General features: G+C 40.6%; 1 protein-coding gene across 4 annotated transcripts in view; it reads right to left on the reverse strand.

Annotated features, from left to right (window-relative positions):
- The window catches only part of mdga1 (MAM domain containing glycosylphosphatidylinositol anchor 1), a 163,339-nt gene that overhangs the window by 116,069 nt on the left and 23,099 nt on the right, over positions 1-24,171 (reverse strand). For all 4 annotated transcript variants that reach the window (XM_031846333.1, XM_031846332.1, XM_031846334.1 and 1 more), the window contains exon 3: positions 1,575-1,714. In XM_031846333.1, coding sequence (XP_031702193.1) covers positions 1,575-1,714 — 140 coding nt within the window. The remainder of the gene's footprint in view (positions 1-1,574; positions 1,715-24,171) is intronic.

A 24,171-nucleotide genomic window follows, 5' to 3' on the forward strand; every position in this document is an offset into this window, starting at 1 on the left:
TGTGTGTGTGTGTGTGTGAGTGTGTGCTTAAATACTCTCAAAAAAATATTTCTTTATGGAAGAATAAAGGTTGTGCTCTTTTTTTAACCAACTAATGGGCTGCACTCCAAATGCAGCATGTGGAACCCAGTCTGAGCTGTTGTATAATAACATTTGGGCTTCTTGCCTTCTTTCTAATGTAGCTAAAAGGTACAGAAAGAATTTCAGTGGTGCAATGTAGTGAACAGCAAATTATGAAAGTTATACTATCAAATAATGTATTTTGTATTCATCTGAACACATAATATCCTTCATGTGTTTTGTCTTATATTTATATTATATATATATAAAATCCACTGGTGCAACATCATAATAAGCTTTGCTAAAAGAAAAGAGAATTGTAACTGTAACTTTAAGTCACAAGTATATTCTCTAAATCCTGAGCTACTGCTGCGGTTATTCATCAAACCAATATACTGAATGTATCACTAACAACAGAGATTACTCAGGTGAGTGCCAACGGATATCAATGTCCACCTGCGAACACTGAAGCAGTGCATGGTTTTAGTTGGTGCCACTGTAAGGCAAATAAAGAAGGAGATTATGTGACTCAGCACAAACACAAGCACAGTGACCCTCTGAACATAACAAATGACTTGTGGATATATCGTATTATTTATGCTAGCAAGGGTAGGGGATGTTTTTTAATGTATGCTAGTCATAGAATGTGTCCACATAGCCTGCAGCCTTTTCAGTCACCAGCATGTTTTGCCCCAACATGTGAACCTGAAAACAGCCTCACCATGTAAACAAAGGGAGGTTTTGCCAGATTTAAGGAGGTGTTCATGCATTATAACAACAGCAGCTTGATAAGACCTCAGGCATTGCTATATTTGTGTCAGGGAAATATGAGGACAGCGATATTAGCTAGTATCTGAGACAATCCAGCAAGATTGAAGTATAAAGTCTGCAAATTTGGAATTTCTTGAAGATGGAAGTGCTACCATGGCTCATTGATTACACCGTTGCCATGCAGAGTCCTCAACTCTGATTGTCTGGAGAACAATCGTTAAACATCCCCTACCCTTGCTAGCATAAATGGTAAGATACATCCACAAGTCATTTGTTATGTTTATAGTGCTATTTTCTGATAAATGCACGGCTCGGATGTAGCATAATGATCACCTACATTAATGTAAATATGGAGATAAGTTTCTATCTTGACGATGTTAATTATTTTATTTTACTCTACGTAGCATTTTATGTAAATTAGTTGTGAAACCACACCGTTTTTGAATTTACTGTACCAAAAACACATGTTTCTCAGATAGCTGTATGACATCAGTCTGAATAAACCATTTCAATACTTTTAAAATGTGTGTAATTTGAAAAGCTGGAAAAGCTTCATTCATCCATTAAGACATCAGTTGTCATATTCATCTAATCCAATTTGGTCGAAGTATCCTTAAGCAAGAGTCTCAACACCTACTTGCTCACTCAGTGAACGTCACCCTGGATCAGCATCAACATACATGAGTCCATTAACAAATATTCTGGCACACACACCTTTCTCAGCAGGTTGTTTGGGAGCTTACCTGTGGCCGTGGGTGTCCTTTAACAATACACTGAAGCACTAGTGTGTCTCCTTCTTTGATGGTGTAGATTCTCTCACTGATGTTATCATCCTTGACGTTACACGCTTCGCCTGAGTGCACGATCTGGGCGTTGGCTGGAGCTATGAGTGAACGCATGGACACACACACATGCAGACACAGGCATGTAGCAAAGGGGACATACACACACATACACACACAAAAACACAGAGGGAGAGAAACCACATTACATATTTAGTAACATCTCTGCAGAAAAAAAAAAGGTCATTGTCTTGTGGGTGCATGTGTAATACTAGTGCTAGTATCGATGACACAGATAAATAAATGTATCTTATGTTACTCTGCATCTGCATGAAAAAAGCCTTTTGAAAAAAAATGCTTGAGCGTTATGTGTGTCAGTGTTTGATGAGAGATGAAGGCATTTATTGGAAAATTTAAACTTTGGTCTCCATTAGAAGTCTAAAAGGCTGATTCTTCCCTCTGGGACACTGCTTTTGTCGCATCCAGTATAGAGTGTGTGATAACAACGTTCTTACAAGTGAAGTGCACGTCACTCAGAACAAGATGGGTTTAATGAAGTCTTGGTTGATATCTGGATGCTTGTGTCAGACTGTGCAATATCAGTTTTGAAGCATGTCAGATGGCGGGGCCAGAGAAGGAAGGGGCAACATTGAATTGTCAATTTTGCAAAGCGCGTTTGAGGTTCAAACAAAATGTAGCAGCATAATGCTAACTTGCCATTTTTATTCTGCGTCATTTCAGGTTGTATTCAGACCTGGCTGTTTAGTAAACTCGGGCCGTAGCAACAGTCACTTTGGGCAGCCTAAGAGTGTGTTCAGAAAATTCACACTTGAGAACCAAACATTGGGTCGTAAATTGTATTGTTCACTTTACTCATTGGACTACGTTTTGTCATAACCAAAATTCAGGTGGGATCTTCTCAAATCATCATATTGAAATGATATCAACATATTGCCTAGAGCTCCATACTTGGGTCTTCCTTACAACAGTGAAGACACAACACGCCTTTACGGCAACTGCAGAAAGAATGAATGATAGATGCATGATGGAAGATCTCTTCAGCGGCGACGACTACAATAACAGAGTGTGCACAACGCTGACCCGTGAGGAGGGTTGGCTTGCGTGCGAGAAGCCTCAGATGGCTTCACCTCCCATATGATGAAGGGAGACAGGAGCAAGAGGGGGGGAGAGACAGAGACAGGACGAGAGAAACAGCGGGTGAAAAGGAAAAGGCCAGAGAGTAGTGTGAAACCCCAGACAGAGGGGAGGGGGACAGGGGGAAGCACAATGATGTGATTAGCATCGATTCACAGGGGGAACAAATTTTCACTGTGCTCTACAACTGTTATCATTGAAGAGACAGGAAGCGAGGGGGCGGCCCGTTCACCTTAAACATCGACTCGATCAGACATTACAATGCACAGCGCGATCACGAGACAGAAATCAAGTTCAAAATAAAAGAAGCTCTCTGAATATGTCGCAGCATATTCTCTGATATGGAACAAGCTGGAGCTGTTAATAGCTTAAGGTATTGGGACATAGCAAGTGTGCCTGTCCACTTATATCTGTACATTTGAGTGACATTGCCACTTTACTACAAAAGGGATTTTTTTTTGCTCTTTTATGAAACAATGAGACAAGAAAAGAGACCTACGCTATTGTCTTTTGGCTGCATAAAAAAAAGGTACTTACAAAACACTACTTACTACATACTTGTAGTAATAAATGTCTGCTAAAGTCAGAGTATAATGTAAAAAATGAGCCTCCTGGTATAAAAAATAGGGATTTTGAAGATCTTAAGAAAATACCACTGCATATCTGCAACTTACTGTAAGTGACGACTGAAAACAGTCGGCTCCATATTTATCCTCAGGTATCATCTCTTTTGTTCTTATTTTCTGAAAGTGGATGTTTTGGGGAAGAGAGAAAGCAAGAGCGTTTGTGGTATGATTCCCAAAATGTCGAATGCATGTTTGCATTCCTCTGTTTGTGTGTACTTCAGTGAGTATGTGTCCGTGTGTGTATGTGTGTACTGTAGAAATATGTGTGTAAATGCCTGTTTTAATATAATACTTAATGCTCCGCACTGTTGTGTTTGCGGGGCTCATCAACGGAGCAGTCCATCATTCACTCTTTCAGACTTTTCATTATTATTTCAAAGACCTCTTTGGCATACCATTTCTTTACCAAAGTATAGCATTATATACGCATACATGCAAATATGCTCATACTCGCAAAACATGCATGCTCCTGCACACATGTACTGTAGCTACACATGTACGCAGCACGCCTCACTACAGTTGCAGCAGCAAAAAGGTTGTTTTGTTGAGCTCTCTACTTCTTGCTCTGTTGCCCTTCTCTATCCTCTGTCTTAACCTCAGTGTCTCTGCAGCACATGGTGTCTGACCAAGTGGAAAAAGTTCAAGTGCACTTGATGAAAAACCCCCGAACACATTCAAAAGTTGTGAATATAAAGTTAGATTTTATATGCTACTGTCCAGGATGTAGAAGATTGGAGATTTCAAATTATTTAGTTTAGCCATTTAAATAAACAATTTACTAATTTAACCAAAACTGGATGTCTGACTTCCTTTTCAGCCAGCACTCGGCTTCATATTCGTACACTTTATGTTTATATTCACAAACATGGAGGGCCTAGTATAATTACAGTCTTCAGATCCAGTGGAGCAGTTGGGAGTTAAGTGTCTCGCTGAGGGGCATGTTGATAGCAGTCGATGTGAGAAGGGAGATCATGTCTTTTTATTCATGTTGCCTGCTCCCAGATTCTCTAAGTTATCATTATTGTTGACCAATGATCTTCCAGTAACAAGCAACCTCTAGGCCAAAGCGTGGCTGGAGCAAATCTCTATGAATCAAAACGCAACCAATGAAGGGATAAAAGCATTAACAACACTATGTGAGTTCCAGAAGTGTGCAGCACTAACTCAGAAAGACGGACAGCTGATATAAATGGTGAATAATTGTCTCCTTACAGCTTATTGGCTTGTCGGCATTAGTTTGCCTCTCCGGAGAGGGAGGGAGGTCGAACAGAGCGGCTCCTCTGTCTGCTCTCGCCTTCGGCAGCTTGGCTGCTTCAACTGTCTGTTCGAGTAGGGAAAGGGAGGCCGAGAGAGAGGACGAGACAAGAAAGGCAAAAGAGAGAGGAGGAGGAAAGAAAGGCAATAGAGAAGACGTGCAGAGAGAGGCGGGAATGAATGAGAGAGAGAGAGACAGGAGGAGGAAAAAAAAGAGGGAGAGAGAGAAAAACAGCGGACAGGAAGAGGGAAGAAACTAAGAGAAAAGAGAGAATACAAAAAAAGCAAAGCTGAAGTATAGACAAACAGTAGAGGCAAGGAGAGATTCAGAAAGAAAGAGAGTGAGAACGAGGAGTAGGGCCAGAGAGACAAATTAATGTAACCAAGGGTTTGATATTAAAAAAAGTGATAAATGGGAAAGGAGAAAGAAAAATTGAGAATAGAAGTAGATGGTAATGATAATCCCAAAACAGAGAAAGAAGTAGGTAAATGTAGTCGGCCAAAGAAGAGAGACTGACAGCTAGGCCACAGAGGTGGGATGGATGGAGGCGGCACTGCACTCAAAAGCAAAACAAAGGAGTGATGCAAACAAAGCACGTGGACTCGAACTGTTACACCACAGAGACTTTCACTCAATCTTCTCCTCGCACATACAGAAACAATCACACGGTCTACCTATCCTAGCTAACCGACATTTAAACACTTTGTAACATTTCCAAATATCCGCTGAAACAACATGGTGTCCGACAACTTGGAATGCATCCCCACATGTGCATAATATTTAATATATAACAGCATTCATTGCTCAGTTCCTTAGCAACGCAAAATAAACATCACAGGTGAGTTTACACACTTGCTGACTAACTTATTACAAAGCAGCAAGATTGTCATGACTCAGTCAGAATCAATTAGCATGACAGAAATAGTGTGAAAATAACAAAATATTCTTTATACGTTCATGTTGCTTAATTGGTAGCCATGTAGGCACAGAAATAGAATAGCAGCAGCATGGAGATGAAACTGTTGGTAATTTGAGTAGTACAAAAGTAAATGGCAATTGTTGTTAGCCTGCTGTTCTGCTCATTTTCTGTAACCAGTGCGGCATTTAAGCATCGCTGAATTAGCAATCTAGCTAGCTAGTCAGCCAGCTAGCTAGCTAATGTACATTTTGAATGTTTGAAAGCTATTTTATTTCTCTGCTGGTCGGCTTCTGTGGAGGGTCTATTAGGGTTTAAAATACAGAACATCCAAATATACATTCATGCCATGAAGCAAATTAATATCTTAGGATTCACCATGATTCTGAAAAAATCTGATGATGCTGTGACATTTGAGTTTTAATTATTTTTATCAACAGCAAAAACAAAACATCCTAACAGGGTAACAACACAGCAAAGGAATCAACTGCCTCAATCAGGCCGAAGCCTGAAGCAGAGGAAGAAACACTGGCACAGTGTTGTGTCCAGAGGTGCATCAATTCAGTTAGCGTGGAAGACGATCATCAGTCATAGAAAGCTGCTGTTTTGACAGCAATCTATCCAACTCTGATGATTCATCGATCAAAACTGTTCCAGTGAATGCTGATTGAAAGTGTTGTCCATGCATTATTGGAAACTTTCTGAGACATTCAATGCACATTAGTTGTAAGTGAAACATAACTATCGGCAAATGCCTCGTCTGATTAATTGATTCGTCACCGCCTGCCATGTTTGTTTTTGTTGAGGGGACAGGACATCTCTCACGAAAACTAATGATGAGACAAGAGAGCTGGTGTCAAACGGCAGTGACTGCTTGACGGAGTGCTGAGCAGCGTGTGTGTGGTTGTGCTTGAAAGAGTGAATGAGATTGGGGGCGCGTGTGCTGTTGATATGCGAGCGTACATACATGCATATGTCAATGTCTGTGTGTGTTGCTATGCGCGTTATACTGTATCTCGCCGGAGGAATCCCGCAGAAGGTCATGAATCCTGTCGAACACGAAGACACGCCGAGCATGATTGATATGCGTAGTTACTTTATGGGAGCTGCTCATGCATGCCGATGAGCTCTGTCTCAATTCACTTCATTTACAAGAGACCATTTAGATGCTTTGGCCCTTCCCCTGCCAACACAAGTAGGGTACAAAAGAAAGGAAAGGAAAGGGAAAGCGGAAGGAGATAAGAATAGTGGAGGGTGGGTACCCAAGGGAAAAGTCACAGACTTTATTGATTAACTGCAGTAGAGGGAAGTGTTCATCTGGCCCAAAGAAAGACTAATCACACACACACACACACACAAACACACACAAAGACAGCCGTATGACCAAAAGCCAGAGTGACTGACATTGCCTCATCATTTTTATCAGGATTCTTCTCTGCAGACAGGACGGAGAGAGATCAAACGGTTGATGTCATGACCCCGTCCTTTTCATTTTGGTTCGATTGGCGCTCCAGATATCAAAACGCGTCCGGGACATTGATTTAACTTTTGACCTAACCGTTAAATGGCTGTTATAAATGGATAGACTAACCTTCGGTAACCTCTTTGGTGCTTTCGATCAACTGTAAATTGATGTTTCCCTGCTTACACATTCATATACACACAAACACGCAGTGAAAGAATAAATCAATATATATTATTTAAGTCTTTTTCCCAGAGTATTTTTGTGAAAGTCACAAAAATATTTCCCTCTGCCACTAAATAGGTACAACCTTCCTTAAGACAGTGTTGTGTCTTTCATACAAACATGACTTTTATTGGTGCTGAATTCAGTGGCAGGTTTCCAAACTCAGACCTGGATGAAATAGGCAGGCAGCCATTTTTTCCCCAGCCTTGCATCTAATTCGATTCTGGTTTTGGAAACATCTACATCTGAATGTAATTTCCATTTTACCCTTCCTCCTTCAGGCAGATTCAAAGGTTAAAGAAGAAACCGGAGGAAAAACTGATATCATTGATATCCATTAACGTGCCCATTTTAATACTGAAGTCCAGCCACTTAACAGTAAATGGAGATAGATATTCAAACACAAGAACATTTTGTTATGAGACTAATTACAAAGCGCCATTACTTAAGCTATAATAATATCATAGCAGATTTATGTAGAGCTTTTCAAAGTTGGGGGAGTGGTGGTTGAGATTTTAGGGCCTTTTTTATATGCAACATTTGGGGAGAGAGGGGGCGACGACTGAAAACACCCAAGGTTTGGCGCTTGGTTCTAGAGACTTGCAGGAGGTCAGCAGATCTGAGGCGTTGGGAAGGGGCATGCTGATTGAGGAGGTCGGACAGGTAGGGCAAAAACAACTTGTTGAGTGCCTTGCAGGTGGTGAATTGAATCTTGAATCTTTATCCTGTTTTGAACCGGGAGCCAGTGGAGGTCAGGTCAGGGGGTGATGTGATAACTTGAGCGGGTACAGCTCCGTACATACTGGAGTTTATTAAGGGCTTTGTTTTTGGCTCTATAGAGGATACAATTGCAGTTGTCAAGCCTGGACGTTACAAATATGTTATTGCATGTTTCTGCAGCAGTAAGTGACAGTGAGGGTCAGAGGTAGGCAATGTTACAGAGGTGGAGGAAGGCTGATTTGATGATGTGGTTGACATGGGGCAGGAATGAGAGGGTGGGGTTAAGAATGACTCCAGGGTTGCGGATTTGGGTGGAAGGGGTGACTAGGGAGCCATCAATAGCGACTGTGTAATCCTGAGATATTAAGATTTCTGAGTTTCAAAAAGTTTCTTTGCAGCTGTGTTTTATTATCTATTAAGCCATTAATGATTAAAACTAGCTACCTTTTGGAATAAAACAATCAGACCTATTTAGCATGTCCAACTCCCCTTTTACTAATCAAATGGCATGTCATCTGGGCGTTTAGAAAGGCATAAGGGACAACAGGGTTGTACTTAGTCTCGTATTTAATCATAGTGTTATGGGCGTAACATTAATTACAACAATCACAGTGTCATCTTCCATTACCTCTAAAAGCCAGGTGTGCCTGCACCTGGCACATTGTTATTTAAATGGTTGATTCTGCAAACTGGAGAAGCAAATGTTTTTCTGCAGTGAAAATGTAGTTTTTGAAAGGTTGAACTGCAGCTAATATGGATTGAAGCAGAATATTTTGTTAGATAAAACATTTTGTGAATTCTGGAAATTATTACATTGTTATCTATTATCCGAGTGTCTCGCTTTTTATTAATACGTTTTGACTTTTGGACTTTACAACATTCTGGAGTTTGTAGCAGCCGGTCGAACAAGAAGAGCCGTCTGTTTCTTAACAGCACAGTGAGAGAGTGGGTGTGGCACAGTGGAGGAGAGGATGGTAATTGCTGACACCTGAAGAGAGATGAGGACAGACACATTGCAGGGAAGAGTGGCGGGACTTCGAAGCGAGTGTTTAAGCCAAATCTAAACATCAAGCCAAACAAGCTTATAAGCAAGCTGCTGTTTCTCTCTATTTGATTGGAAATGCTTGATAACTGGACAATTATATTATTGGATCCTCTTACAGAATCGGTGACACTCGCTTGGCTTCAAAACCAAGAAATACTCTTCTTTTCTCCTAATTACCACTCAACTAAGACAATTAACACCTTTTTGATCTCTCCACTTCAGGAACACAGAACTGCCTCTGTTGGCCATTTACCCCCTCCCCATAAACCATCAAATTGTGCGCTATGTCGAAATGAGTAATGGGATATTATAATTCTTTGTGCTGATAAAATTGGTTTTCTTTTGAAATGTGAACCAACTAAAGTGTGTATGGGAGCTGTTTTGAGATGGAAACAATCTGGTTATTTTCTTCTTCATGAGATTATTTCTTCCAATTATCTTTACAATCTTAATTCATTTTGTATTATGGGTTACAAGAAGAAGTTCACCCTAAACTGCACCCCTGAGATACTAATGGCAGATTTAATTGTATGTCTGGCACCCAGTTGTAAATTGTGTTAACAATAATACCTTCCTTTTAATCCTGCTAATTGGGAAAGCTTGGATCACACTTGTCGGAGACAATCCTACACAGCCACCACTGGAATGTAATTCTACAATAGTATAATACGAATAATATCAGTATAGCCTGATCTTGACTTGTAACTGTGAAGAAATACCAAGTTTAAACAATATATTCTTATATACATTCTTATGTGTGTAAGAATATACACACACACATATAAGGGGGGCCAAGAATGATGATGATGATGTCAAGAATACACAAAGCATGCAGATGAATTTCTGAGCAGACCTTTCTACTCTATTAGTGCTGAAAGTTGGCATCCATGCTCTACTTGAGCCTTATTGCCAAGCCCAACAAGAAAGACAATGTACATACATACTCAATAACTATTTCTGATGAAAAAAGGTGAATTGAGAAGCTTGTTGCATGGTAAAGACGTTTTGTTTTAGCCTGTCGAAAAGTGATACTAGAAGGAAGCAGCCTGGTCAGGACAGTGAAAAACACAGATATCACCTGATCACACAACACGCTGAGAGGTATTGATTAAATGACCATTGTGGAGGAAGAGACAATAAGCCAACAGTAGCATGTGAATCAATTACACACACACAAACACACAAGCACCAATCATCACTTCCCTGAAGGGAACTTAATGCAGAAAGCAAACAGAAGAAAGTCAGAAACGGTGATAAAACAGATAGTTGTGAAAAAGCAGCAGATTAAGAGTCTTCTTCCAATAGAACATTATTTAGTGTATCAAATAATAAATATCCATATATACGTCAGTGCTCATTGCATGGATTCATCTACATTAATAAGTGAGCATGTCTCATGCTTGTGCTGTTGTTGACGTCAGTGTATGTGTGTGTGTGTGAGCTTGTGTGTGTGTGTGTGTGTGTGTGTGTGTCATGCTTTCCTATGTGGACCTGATCACGTATTAGACCGTTTACTGACAGTACTGACTGCATACAGCCAATGCTAATAGCTAGGTATTTTATCCACACCAATGGAGGGCTTTTCTAGGATCATGATACTGACATGTCAGGGTGTGTTTGACAGTGTTTGTGTGTGATACATGCCGTGATACCTGGCGGTGGTGCGTGTACCTGTGTTTGTCAGTGAGTGACTGTGTATTTTCCACCACAATCACTGTAAGTGAAGAAAGAGATTGTGCGATCAACTGAAGTATCAGTTGACAGCAATAGCTAATAAAGGGGATCACTGGAGAGCAGAGGGCAGATTGGAAGGGCAGGGAGGTAGAGAAACAAAAGAAAACTGTAATGGAAAAGAGAGAGAGCCAGAGAGAGGAAAGACGAGCAGCAGTTTCCTGGCAGCACTGCAGGCTTCATATCTGAGGACGGTGACGCTTTAAAAAAAAAAATATTGTTCAATATAGATTATTGGCATGCACAGAGAACACAATCCAAGAGGAAAGGCGGGAAAGAGAAAAATTCTACAGATATATGCTTTTTGTATAACTGAGCTTCTTTTATCAAGAGGAGATGTTGTCTATTTTCTCATACTTTTTTCAGCAATCCTGAGAATTACCTTGCTTGGCCTTACCCTGATACTGTAAGATCCAAAAATGTTGGTTTTTATTGCCCTCCTATGGTATTTTAGTCTTTGCTCTTGAGGCCCAATAAGGTCCAAAAACAACTTAATTAATGTGATTAAATCTAGCAAAAGCAGCAAAGAGAAAGGTAAAAGCCTGCATATTCCCTACTTATTATACCAAACACTTCTTGTTTGGGAACAATTGTGCCATAAGAGGTCACGGCCACATAAACAGGTTAGTTTAATATGTGAATAAAATGTAGCTTTGTGAAATGTAGACAGAAAGAGGTGGAAAAGAAGACGGAGAGAAAAGACAGCAAGTTACGGATGGGAGAGTAGGGGTTGCATCTGTTGTGAGGACTGGAGTGATATGAAGTGATCAGGGGTTTGTAGAGCACGGACAAACATGACTTGTACTCCTCCATAGGAGTGTGCTTGCCGTACTTGAGCTTTCCCCAGGATGAAAGGATAAAGAGAGGAGAGAGAGGGTGAGTTCCGACAAAGAGATGAAACAGCTAAGATCTTTGAAGAGACAGATGGAGGGGAGAAAGGAGCGAGAGGGAGAAGGGAGGAAAGGACTGAGAAGAGGAGAAAGTAAGAAGAAAGTGTGTGACTGGCATCGTCTCCAATATACAGTGTGCTGAAATTGACAGGCCAAGGAACAGGAGAGGAGAGAAGGCAGATGAAAATAAGAGAAGAAAACATAGACAGCTAGCGGCTTTATTAGGTTTCATGAGCATAACATTGTGTTGATATCCAACATTTATGCACACAAAATGCCTCAGCATTTATGCCTCACAAAAAGTCCTCTGACTTTTCCTCTAGCTCCACCGTGAAGTCAAAATTTGAATTTGTACAATAATTTGGTTTATAATCAAATTCCTGGAAAACAAATGTCATTCTCATCAACCTCAGCTATTTACTAATTAGCACATGTTAGCACGGAAACATGCTAAAATAAGATGTTGCTTAACATCAGCATCAACGCCCTCTCTTTCCTACCCCACGCCAACCACATCACCAAAACTGCCTTCTTTCACCTCAGGAACATTGCACGCCTCCGACCCTCCCTGTCCTCTGCCACCACCGAAATTCTCATCCATGCCCTCATAACCTCCAGACTCGACTACTGCAACAGCATCCTCTACGGTTCTCCCAACAAAATCCTCAATAAACTCCAATATGTTCGGAACTCTGCCGCACGACTGCTCACTTCCACCCGCCGCTATGATCACATCACCCCGGTCCTTCGCAACCTCCACTGGCTCCCGGTCAAATTCAGAATAGACTTCAAAATACTACTCACCACCTACAAAGCCCTAAACAACCTGGCCCCTCCCTACCTTTCAGACCTCCTCCCCCTCCACGCCCCAACCCGTTGCCTCAGGTCCGCCGGTGCAAACATTCTGAAGACCATAAGGACCAAGCGCCGGACCTGGGGTGACAGGGCCTTCTCAGCTGCTGCACCTCCCCTCTGGAACGCCCTCCCCATCCACATCCGTGAGGCTCCCTCCCTATCATCATTCAAACAAGCCCTCAAAACCCACCTCTTCAACCTCACCTTCACCTGCTAACCCCTGCACCCTACCCTCCATTACATGACCCATTCTGCACAGCTTCTCCAGTTTTCTTTTTTACCAAAATGTTCTCTTTGTTTGCTCCTCTGTCTTTCTTTTTTTTCTTTTTTGTTTGTTCTGTTTGTCTCTACCCTATGTAAAGCGTCTTTGGGTATTTAGAAAAGCGCTATATAAAATTAAAGTATTATTATTATTATTATTATTATAAATCAATGTACTATTTCAGCACTAGTGTAGACTGAATGTTACTGTAGATAACTCTGACACAAGTCAATGTTTAAGTCATAAAAAAAGAGAAGTCATGTAGTGACAGGGTTAAAGTTGTAAGATGATCACAAGGTAGCCACGAGCTGAAGCATACTCTGCTTTATCGCCTATTTTACTCTAAATGGGACCATAATTTACTAAATAAACATCATGCTGTACAGAAGAATATTTGAAACTAGAAATTTAGACCATAAACTCATGATTACAATGTTTTTTGAGGCAATAAATCAAGTGAAAAGTGGGTATTTTTCTCATAGACAATACAATTGAACATAGTTTTGCAACCCAGAGGAGTTGCCCCCTGCTGGCTTTTAGAAAGAGTCCAAGTTTAAGGCACTTCTGCAATGGTTTTACTTTTCAGACCCAGAGGTCGCCACCTGGCCTTAAAAACTAATGGACCAAGGAGGCCTTGGCTCAGAGAAAAAGAATCAGTGAAAAAATACATTGCTTTTCAGGTTGTAAGGGATAACGTTTGCAACATCGCCACCTATTGAAGACGGCCTTACCAGAAACAATCCGGTTTTCAATGGCGATAAAGCAGGAAACACCAGCAATATTTATCTGTATTCATATTTGTGATAGAAAGCTTTGCAATTTGAATAATGAATACTGCTGGACATAGTACACTTTTAAATACATTTTTGTGATAATTGCAAGAGATGAATATATTTTATAAAGATATTTCCAGAGACTAACATAATATATTTCGCGCACTGATTAAAAGCATTTTGACGGGTCAAATGTTACTGGATACCAGAGGAGTCGATGTAATTCAGCCTAAAGTAAAGGGAACAAGATCCTCAATTAACTCCAATTTGAAACTGAACAATACATCAGTGTGCAGTTAGAGTTACAACAGCACCTATTGATATCTTGATTAGAGTTGTGCTCAGACAAAGTCGTACACAGACAAATGCACACTCACTCTCTCACACACACACACACACACACACACACACACACACACACACACACACACACACACACACACACACACACACACACACACACACACACGCATCGCTCTGAGTGGAGTTTAGTGCTGCCAAAATCAGCAGTAGCTTTTTGCCGGGGGTGGGTAAACAAATCATGACTTCTTGCAAATCACTTGAACTAATTAAGAACAAAGTTTGGGTGTTTTGACATAAAAAATAAAATAAAATACACAATGATGTGGAACTTTTATTCTGATAGCTTTATGATCTTAACTGGACAAAATCTTTATAAAAGATTAATCATAGTTTTCTTTGTTTATGTTGAATTAACAGTAAACCTAAATGTCTAAAAACATGTTAGACTTCTCTTACAGACATACATAAATGTCTTGCCTTCAAAAACAAGCCCCCTCCTGGGGATTTTTATAAGTTATCCTCACTCAAATCTTTGAATCGTGTTTGACTGAGCTTAATGGGGCACCCTGGTGGGCAAGCTGTGAACCCCTGCTATCTAATGTTTAAGCTCATCTCTTTCCTGTCACAGGTTATCTAGCCTCTCTATGCCTACTGTCCTGTCACACTCCAATGAACAGTCTTCATTGTATTTAATGTCATTAAGAAAGAAATTAATTTGAGAGAGGAAAGGAAAGGAACAAAAGATGGGATGGAAGCACAGCCGATTCAGTCACGCCTTAGAAGTGTAAGTTATGTTTGAGGTTTGCGTTTCACACCACACCACATCATCATTCCCACCAACCTCTGGGTCTCTCAAAGCAATGCAAGCATCTGTTAAGAGAGGAGAATACAATGAGAGCAACGGAAAGACAGAGAGAGAAACAGGCAAAGGACAGTAACAGCTGGCGAGGCTTTTTGCAGCAGTGTTGTTTCTTTCTGTGTTTGCACAACATATGCCACACAAACCACCTAAGGTGTAACATATGGTTATTCTAGTCAATGTAGCTTAGCAAGATAGGTGTGATTCGGAGAGACAGGCAAAAGTCTCTCTACTCTCAGGTTTCTGTAATTATACTGTAATGTAGAGGAGAGGAGAGATCACAGGGTAGAGAATAAAAGACTTAAGTGACAGAGAGGAATGAGAGAAGAGGAGAAAAGCCCTGTATTGAGGAGGACAAGACAAGGCAGTGTGGTGTGGAGGTTATGTGCCCCCACATCATCCGTCTCTGCCTGACTGTCAATCTGACCATATTCTATACAAGCATAATGCTCCAACTCACTTTGATGGCACGCACACACACTCATGCCTCACACTCGACTCTACACACAGTGGAAGTGCATAATAAAGAATCCTGTCTGTGTGTGTGTGTGTGTGTGTGTGTGTGTGTGTGTGTGTGTGTGTGTGCGCGTGTGCATGCGCGCATCTCCAAGGAAGCTGCAGCCAAGCATCTGACAATGCATAGCGGTCAGTCCAGGTGAAGTGGTAGAGGAAGTAGGTACTAAGAAAGGATGTCGATAAAGAGCAGAGCGAGAAGAAACGCTTGAATAAAAAGGTCAGAGTAAGTGCTGGAGGTAAGGTACGGAGGCAGGTGTGTGTGTGTGTGTGTGTTAGGAGTCGAGGAGTGTGAGGAATCCTCACAAGTAGAGTGGAGACAAGATGTGGAAAGGCAAGATATTATGTATTCTATCCGTTTTAACGGTCATGCCAATAAAGTGACGGAAATTGGAAAATTGAATGTAACAGAGAAAAGGAGACACACAGACAAAGAGTCACACAGACAGAAATGCTGAGGCAGACAGAGGTACAGACGTATTCACAGACAGAGGAAGAAAGGCAAAAGTGAGAATTTCCTACAGTAACGAGCGCAATGTGAAAATCATGCAGAGAGGGAGACGAAGAAAATGTGAACGGGAGAAAGTATTAAGAGCTGAGACTAAATGATGACAACACAGAGAGTGAGAGACAGAGAAAAAGCATGAAAGGCAGAAATGACTTTGCAACTTCAACGTCAAAACTGCCAGACTTCAGATGCTGACATAGAACTACTGGATCCATGATTTGACTAATTGATCAACAATAATTTATTAATGTGTCGCACTTCATTTCACAAAGGCATAGTGTGTTTTTTTTCTGAAGACACTGGTAAGAATGTTTCAATGTTTCGCTACAAACAAAAATGTTTGTAGCTCCAAACCATAAGAAAATATACAAACAATGTAACAATGAACCTGAAGAGGGAGATCAGTGTACAAAGATACTGTCGTATTTACAGAGATCACTCTCAGCAGAGGAACCAGGTGGAAACGCAAAAAACATCAGCTAATAAAAGTGACTGACCTTAAAAAAGTAAACTTACAGTATCCACAATTTGAAGTATGACTTATTTTTAAAATGCATGAGCATCTGGTGTTTATACTTATAAGATAAATTGATGAGTTAAACCTTTCTATTTAAGACAAGATTTTACATTTTACGACGTGATCAATGAGTAGTGTGAGGCGGTTTTCCTCCCTAACGTTTTTTTATCAACAGAGAACTGTGAAAGATTGCATCTGGCAAAACAACAAGCCATGATAATTACAATTATTGAAGGTGTGTGTAGACGAGGAGAAGGAAAAAAAAAAAAGAAGAGATAATAATGCACGTTAACTGTTTTGAGAAAGTGTAAATCTGCCTCATCTAAAAACAGCTTGATAGTGTGCTGTTATGGTCCGGCTCTTAGGCCAAACAAATAGGAGACATACCATGATAAAGTTTGAACAAGAGATTTATTTATCCAACCAAATCAACCCAAATTTAGATCTAGTGTGGGATCAGTGGTGGCAGAAGTGTGTGTGCGGTGCATATGTGACATGAGGGGTAGTCACCTTCTTGAGTTAAGTACATTTTTAGGTGACCAAAAAGGTTATAATTACCTTTCATGAACTGAAAACACACTGTAAAAGGGTTAAAGTTGTAAGAAGAAAACATGGACAACTCCCAGACTGGACAACTCTATGGTAGCGACCTGTCAATCACAAGGCAGCCCCGCCCTAAAGTACAACCTGCTCTATCGCCTATTTTACTCTAAATGGGACCATAATTTACTAAATGAACATCATGCTGTATTGAAGAAGACTTGAAACTAGCGATTGAGACCATAGAACATAAAACTCTGCCTTAAGCTCAAATGTTTTCTAAAGACAACTGCTATGGAAATCACCCCATGGTCAAGTGGTTTATAGTACACACAACAAACATCTTATTAAAGTATCATATCTCCTCCGACTTCTTTTGCATGATGCTCAGAGTTTGTGAAGGCAGAGAAACAGAGAGCTGGAGAGGGAAGTAGGAGGGCTTTAAAGGATATAACTGCAAGTGAGGGACTTCTTAAGTGAAGTGAAGGAGAGACTTTTAATTTAATTTTCTGTGCTTTGGAATTTGTATTCTGCATGATGAGTAGGAGGAGAAGATGGGTTTGAATTTTTACCGAGCACATTCACATACAGGTGCACACACTACACGTACACTGTGCCCGACTGTCGGCTACACATTTCATACTATGTTTTAATGCACTTCAAAAAGCTAAGTCATTCAGTTATCAGTGAAAAAAACGGAAAAGTGAAACTCAAAATGTTTTTATAGTGTGTGTGTGTAACACCCAGTACCATCAGCTATGATGGATTATCAGGGCTGCCCTTAGATGAAATTGGAGTAGCAAGCTGCACGCTACAACATGACAGGGACAGCTGGCCATGGATAACCTTCATGTGGCTGTTTGGCTTGAAAGCCAAAGATGGGTCAATTTAAAAAAAGCGGGTTCTGAAGGTTAATCAGAGGAACTTTTTTTAACATGAAATGTTATGTTTGTTGAGAAAACAAAAGCAATGTTTAATCCAGTCTTCTGTTTTCTGAACAGCTTCTCCTGTCTAGACTGGGGGCTGGAGCCAATCCCAGCATGCATTGGGAAAGAGGCAGGGTACACGCTACTCGGGTCATCCATCGATCACAGGGCTAACACATACAGACACACACACACACATTTACACTTGCGGATGGTTTGTAGTTCATATAAACTGTATTTGGACAGTCACAGGGAAACTCCAAGGCATCAATCCTGTTTGGGGAAACTGTGTTGTCACAGCAGCATAAGGAATAAGGAGGCTATTAAGGAGACAAAGCAATATTAGACTACAGTGAGTTTTGACCTCACATTTCGACTGGTTGACAGGCATCCTAAAGTGCAGACTCCTCCTGTAATTATCACTCTGCCTTATCTTCCTTTGAATACCCACCTGTAACCTAGCAATGCTATATTTGGCCACAAATATTTTACTGCGAGAAAAATAATATTAATTCTGTTTTCACATGAAAACCCCTTTCATTAGATGAATATGGGGTTTAATTAAGACACGTAGTTCTACATGACTTGCAACTTGTCCAGTTTGATGTTTGGTTCATTTTCTGTTTTTTCTAGAAAACATGATCCCTTTCTTTTTCCTCTCATGACGAAAGGAGGCTGTAGTGGAATCCAGAGATGGAGAGTATCTTCTCAACTGAAATTTGAAGTTTGGCTTTTACTACATTAAGAAGTGAATATTTAAATAAATATATATTTACAGCATCAGCTAATGAAGTGGGTTTTTAACACATTGTATGGGCTGAACAATTCCAGAGGAACTGCTGAACTAAAAGCAGTGTAATAAAAACAATCCCACAATTCAGAAGGTTCAGAGTTTTCAAATGTTTTAATCAAAAAAGAAATCTAGCCAGAGATACCTTGAAATGTCTTCAGCGAGAGTAAAGATTGTGCAACAGATGAAAGAACCTGAACAGAATAAAGACCCGTGCTGAAAGTCTCACACTCTTGAAAGGTATTCATGTCAGTCTGGCTGTCTCTTGTTGGTATGTTAGATCTCTTTATATGTGATAAGGCCTCTGTCCTCATGTCATATTTGATGTAATAGATATCAGCCAAACTGCAATCTCACATAGGCAGAAAAAACACTGAGGGCGGATACAGATCCCAATGGATTATCTTCCAACTCAGGATGCATCAGCTACTGACTTAGCAAGAATGAACAAGAACAAGAATGAACAGTAAGCCCCGAAATTCATTGCAAGTGCGAGGCATCATCTCCAAACGGGGCTCGTAGTCACAATATGCAGCCAGTTGAAACACAAGGTAAAAATAGACTGTATTTCTACCTTTCTTTTTCTTTTTCGTAAGCATGCCCTGTCCATTACGAATAAAGTAAAGGAAGCAAAGCACCAAATATTGCTGCAGTGTAGTTTTATAAACTACGGGTGGGGAAACTGTGCCTGGAGGGTCCCGGTGGCTTGAAAAGGCTGCTGACATGTTTTTCCGAGGCATTTTCTTCACAGGATGTGACACAATATTTCCTGAATTTTGTATTCAAGCCACACAAAACAGATACACTAAATGTGTCTGAATGAGGGACAGTGACTCATCAACAATGTGTTATTTAACAGCAGGTTAAATATTAACTTGCAGCTGAGAACAGTCAGACTCGAAACCCCTGAGGAGGGCGGATAGTCAGACAAGACATACAGATTGACGAAGAGAGAAAGTGAGAACGAGAGAGGAAGAGAAATGCATTGAAAGGACAACTGCGCAAATGTTAAAAAGAAAGACGCAGAAAAAAACAAGACAAAGAGAGGAAAAAAACACAAATAGAGAGTGTCTGGAGTCACACAGCATCTACAGAATGGAGCTGCTTTTCCTGCACTAACCGCCACCTGACGTCCTGTCCTGTGGCTAAACCCCACTGTCACAACACCCACTACTATGTACCTCAAGTCAAACCGATCGCTTATTGTGTAATTAAAACTTTCATTATCTTAAAACACGCTATCGTGAAAGATTAATAACGGGAATAATGACATAATGTTCTTAATGACTCTTCAAAGATGAAGTGAGGAACTCTGAAGGGAAAATCACAGGCTGAGTGCCACTCTGGATCCTTAAAGAGGGTAGTAATGAATTTCAAAAATAGAGTGAAATTGGTCATGGGAGAGTAATTTTGTACAATCAACATGAAATTATAGTATTTAATCAACATGTTTAACAGAGTTTCAGTCTGTGGTGTAACAAACGTGAGAAACAATAAGTGTAAATCAGCTTTTTTAGAGGAAGTCAGCTTGAGTGGCTTCAACATTTAGAGTGTTTGTGTGCGTCGGTTAAATACAGAAATAAACATACAAACACACAAACATTACCATTAACCATCGTTTCAGTTCACTTTTTTTTGCACACACATAAAGTGTCAGGTCTTTGAGCTCTCTGTGTTGTCATCCCGGCACCTCTGTAGTTTCACTCTGGGATTCAGAAAGAGAAAAATGAGGGGGGAAAAACAAGACAACAGAGTCTTTTGAAGTCTCCTCTCCCCTGTTGTGTCAAATATCTTTGACAAGAGTGGAGGAGGAGCGTTGATGAGAGCAAGAGGAGATGGCTCCTAATTGGCTGCATGAAGAAAGGGGGAACAAGGCCAAGGAGGCTTCCTCGTAAAACTCAAGGCTGTGAGTGACAGTATGTCAATATACACACCTGTACCCTCCCTTTGCCAACCTGCCAGCTCACAAAAGGCTATCACACCAGCCTTTTGTTATTTTACACGTAAATCCACACTACTTTTTTGCATTGAGATGACCTGCCATTTGACCAATAGCAAGCCATCGTGATGGAGCTGACCTTTCAAGGAAAAGAGAGCTAGTAAGTCCAAATGGAGGAAGCTATCATAGATAATTCAGCTGTGATGCAACATTCATTTTTATTTAACCTCCTTCGTCGGAGAATAAACCACTCCACAATTAGTTTGCGGACAGATATGAGACAGAAGTCATTGGTTCAAACGTCTTTTGAATAAACTGAATGAACGTTTAGCATTAACGTTCTATTAGCACTAATAACAAAGTGGTAATGACGGACAGATTTAGGATAGGAGTAGGATGGGGGATTTTTACAATGGCGGTTACGTCGCTCAGAAGCATGCTAGCATTCAGCAACACCTTGCTCAACGACACTGTAATGAGCATGAGATACAGCAGAAACAAAGCTTTTCTTCTGCTTTTCTCATACACTGTATGTACAGCAAGCAATGCCGGGGTTTAGATATTCTGGATATTCTGTCAAACGGAGTATTCTGTCACATCTTAACAACATCAGCACAATATGGGTCATTATGGAAGAAGCTGAGAAATATATGTCACAATAAAAAGACAAGCGACTCCATAGTGTGCACGCACGCAAACACGTGCACACACAAAACTCGTTGGGAAAATCCCCAGATGCTGTTTTAGTCTCGCGAAAAAACTTTTCAACACGAACATTAGAAGCCGTGAAGAGTGGAGGAGGTGGATGAGATTGAAATAAAGAGACAGGGCGAGGTTGGAAGAGAAAAAGTACATTAGTAAGTCAAGAAAGAAAAGAAAAGAAAAGGAGCAAAAAGAACAGAAAGAAAATAACAAGAGGAAGTGAAGAGGAAGAAACTGTTCAAAAAAAGGAAAGAAAAAAGTGAGAAAAGACGATGACAAAGACATGCGGAGAGTAGAGAAAGCCAAAGTAGAGAGCGAGCGATGTGCTGCCACTGAGTGAAATGCCACCAGGCCTGTCACATATCTCTACAATATTAATTACATTGTGCCATGCTTCTGAATAATGGAACAGCCGTATTTAACCAGACTGAATTATTTAGCAGTTACTTGGCCTATAGTGTATATAACAAGATCGATAAGCACCGAGTACAGGTAATGAAATTCCAAAGGGAACCTCAAGGAGGAAAGTTGAGTTCACCTGCACTCAGTTAGAGCCCATCCAGATGTGAGTGTGTGTGTGTGTAAAAGTTATTTTGTGTCTGTTTACTGCATTACATGTACTTAAGAATAGAATCCCTTGAGAAGCCTTTGTGTGGGGGTATTTTTGGGTGAGCTTGCACTCACACTTGATGTATTTATGCATATGTTTTACAGCTCCAAGGTGAAGCATTTTCTGTTCTTAAATAAGACAATTAGTCTCTCTTGTTTATTTTGCCCTTCTTGTAACAAAACCTGGTGTTTGCTCTGATGCTGGATAGTCAGTGGTTACCCGAGTGAGGCACCCATTTAATGCATTTTACGCTTACAAAGTTCTGTATCAGATGAACGTTAGAAAATATGACACCCACCTGAGGGAATGTGAATTTCTCAGCTAGAAATCTCAACATTTATTCATCAAGGATTGATGAAGGATTGCTGCCCTCAGAGCAATGCTATTTTTCTACAGAAATACCGAGTACACACACTGACACAGTTTATACACATGCACACCTGGAAGTTTCCAAGCACAACCAAGTCATTCCAAGAACCACGACAGCGTCATGCCACAAGTGTCAGAGAACGTTGCTTAACTTCAACGTGCGTGACACACAGTCTGATGTCATTTTATCAGGGCAAACCCTTGTGTGTGCTGCCGCAATATGACATTCATCGTTAGTGCATACTTGACATATTCTATAGATACAGTACAGATATATTTAGATAGAAATGCTGTAAATGCAAGTATAAACAGGCACACAGATACAAAATGGTCTCAGTGGAGGAGTAAGATTAAACATTCAGATAGGCCAGTCCATGTGAAGGAAGTCTGTTCTTCTGGAGAAAGGTTAAAGCAAACAATGTCCTTCCGGTGAACGTGTTTTTCTGTTCACATGTGCATGACTGTGTGTGTGTCCCTTAGGTTATATAGCCCTGTTACGCACACACACATGTGAGTGAGTGTCTATGCAATATCTTGAAGATATGTGTGTGTGTGTGTGTGTGTGTGTGTGTGTGTGTGTGTGTGTGTGTGTGTGTATATATGCATATATATGCATATATAGGAAGGTGCTTCGACTGTGCACGGCAACCCTCTCCACAATTAATCAGCCCTGCCATCCTCCCCTCCCTGGGAAATGGATGTAAGAAAAAAGTTAAAAGATTTAATTCATAAATAAATCACACAGTAAATAATAGGTGTTGATGAGACAGTAGGAAAGACTCTGTGTAAGCCAAGGGAGGAAGAAGATGTACTCTCACACGCTGCACATGCTGGATGAGGCAAGGCCGCTGAAGACAGTAAATATACATTACTGGTGGCTGGTAGTGAATACAACAGGTGCAAACAAAGCTAATAATGAGGAAAGAATGGAGGAGATGGAGCAGAAGAGGGTGGGAAGGAGGAGGGGTAGGATGCTGTCAGAGAAAGAGACATGAGGGAATCATGAATGAGATAGAGAGGGAGCAAAAAGGACATTAAGAGAATGAAAAGGTGTGTGGATGCAGAAAGAGAGGAAATAGGATGGTAGTCGAGATAATGAGGTGTGGTGGAGATGAGGAAAAGAAAGGTAGATGAGGAGAGAGAAGAAAAAGAGGAGTGAGTAAGACAGAACGAGGGAGGTTTTTTTGTAGTTTAGATGAAGCTGCATTTAGAATTATCAGCAGATAAAAGTACTGAGGCTCTTTGGGCTTCAACTTGTTGTAAATAGCCCTGGAGACGACTAAAAAGCAAAAGCAATTTTGCTCAACTGCTGTGTTTACATGAATAGTTTTGCTGAAAAAAAGACAAAATATGAATTATTAATCCAAATGTCACAAAAACACATTTTAAAAGAGCAGCAGCTTATTTACAAACCTGAAGGACAAAATCAGATGATATTTATTATTTTGACCGACAGAATGCTAACCCTTTAAACACGCAGGATCCTTCCCTGATTGCATGTAGGATGGATATAATGAAAGCTCAGCAAAGAACTGCACCCCAGCAGAGAAAACTCCTTTCAGTGGCACATTCAGTCTGGACATTCAGGTCTGAACATAAGCCAAATGAAGTGTTGAACTGAAGGCAGACAACGCAGCGAGAAGCACCATTGTCACTGCTTTACTTTTTAAACACACTTTCTCACAACACATGCTTAACACGCCATCAAAATATGAAATATTCAAACGTAAAGAGAGAGGGAGAGAGATAATCACATGCACACACACAATCTACTTGCTCAAGCGTATACAGTATATTCTAGTTAGCCATGAATCCTTACGGGCACTGAGCCGTAGCCTATAGAGTTATTACACCTCCACATCCTCTCACTCGCTCCCTCTGTTTGAGTTTCTCTGGTTGTCTCTTTCTCGCTCGCACATAATCAGCTGATTCTCTAGCTCAGCTTCTCTTCCAACTCATCTGGAGGTTGTTGAGGTCACTGTCTCTCAATGAATGGTTGTTACTTATGGGATAAAACGCACTTCTGAGCATTGCTTGGAGCTACAACAACTTTGTGCTGCTTAGCTG

The sequence above is a fragment of the Anarrhichthys ocellatus genome, unplaced genomic scaffold (assembly GCF_004355925.1).
Source record: "Anarrhichthys ocellatus isolate YVR2014 unplaced genomic scaffold, GSC_Weel_1.0 scaffold6, whole genome shotgun sequence".
In the NCBI taxonomy this organism is placed as follows: domain Eukaryota; kingdom Metazoa; phylum Chordata; class Actinopteri; order Perciformes; family Anarhichadidae; genus Anarrhichthys; species Anarrhichthys ocellatus.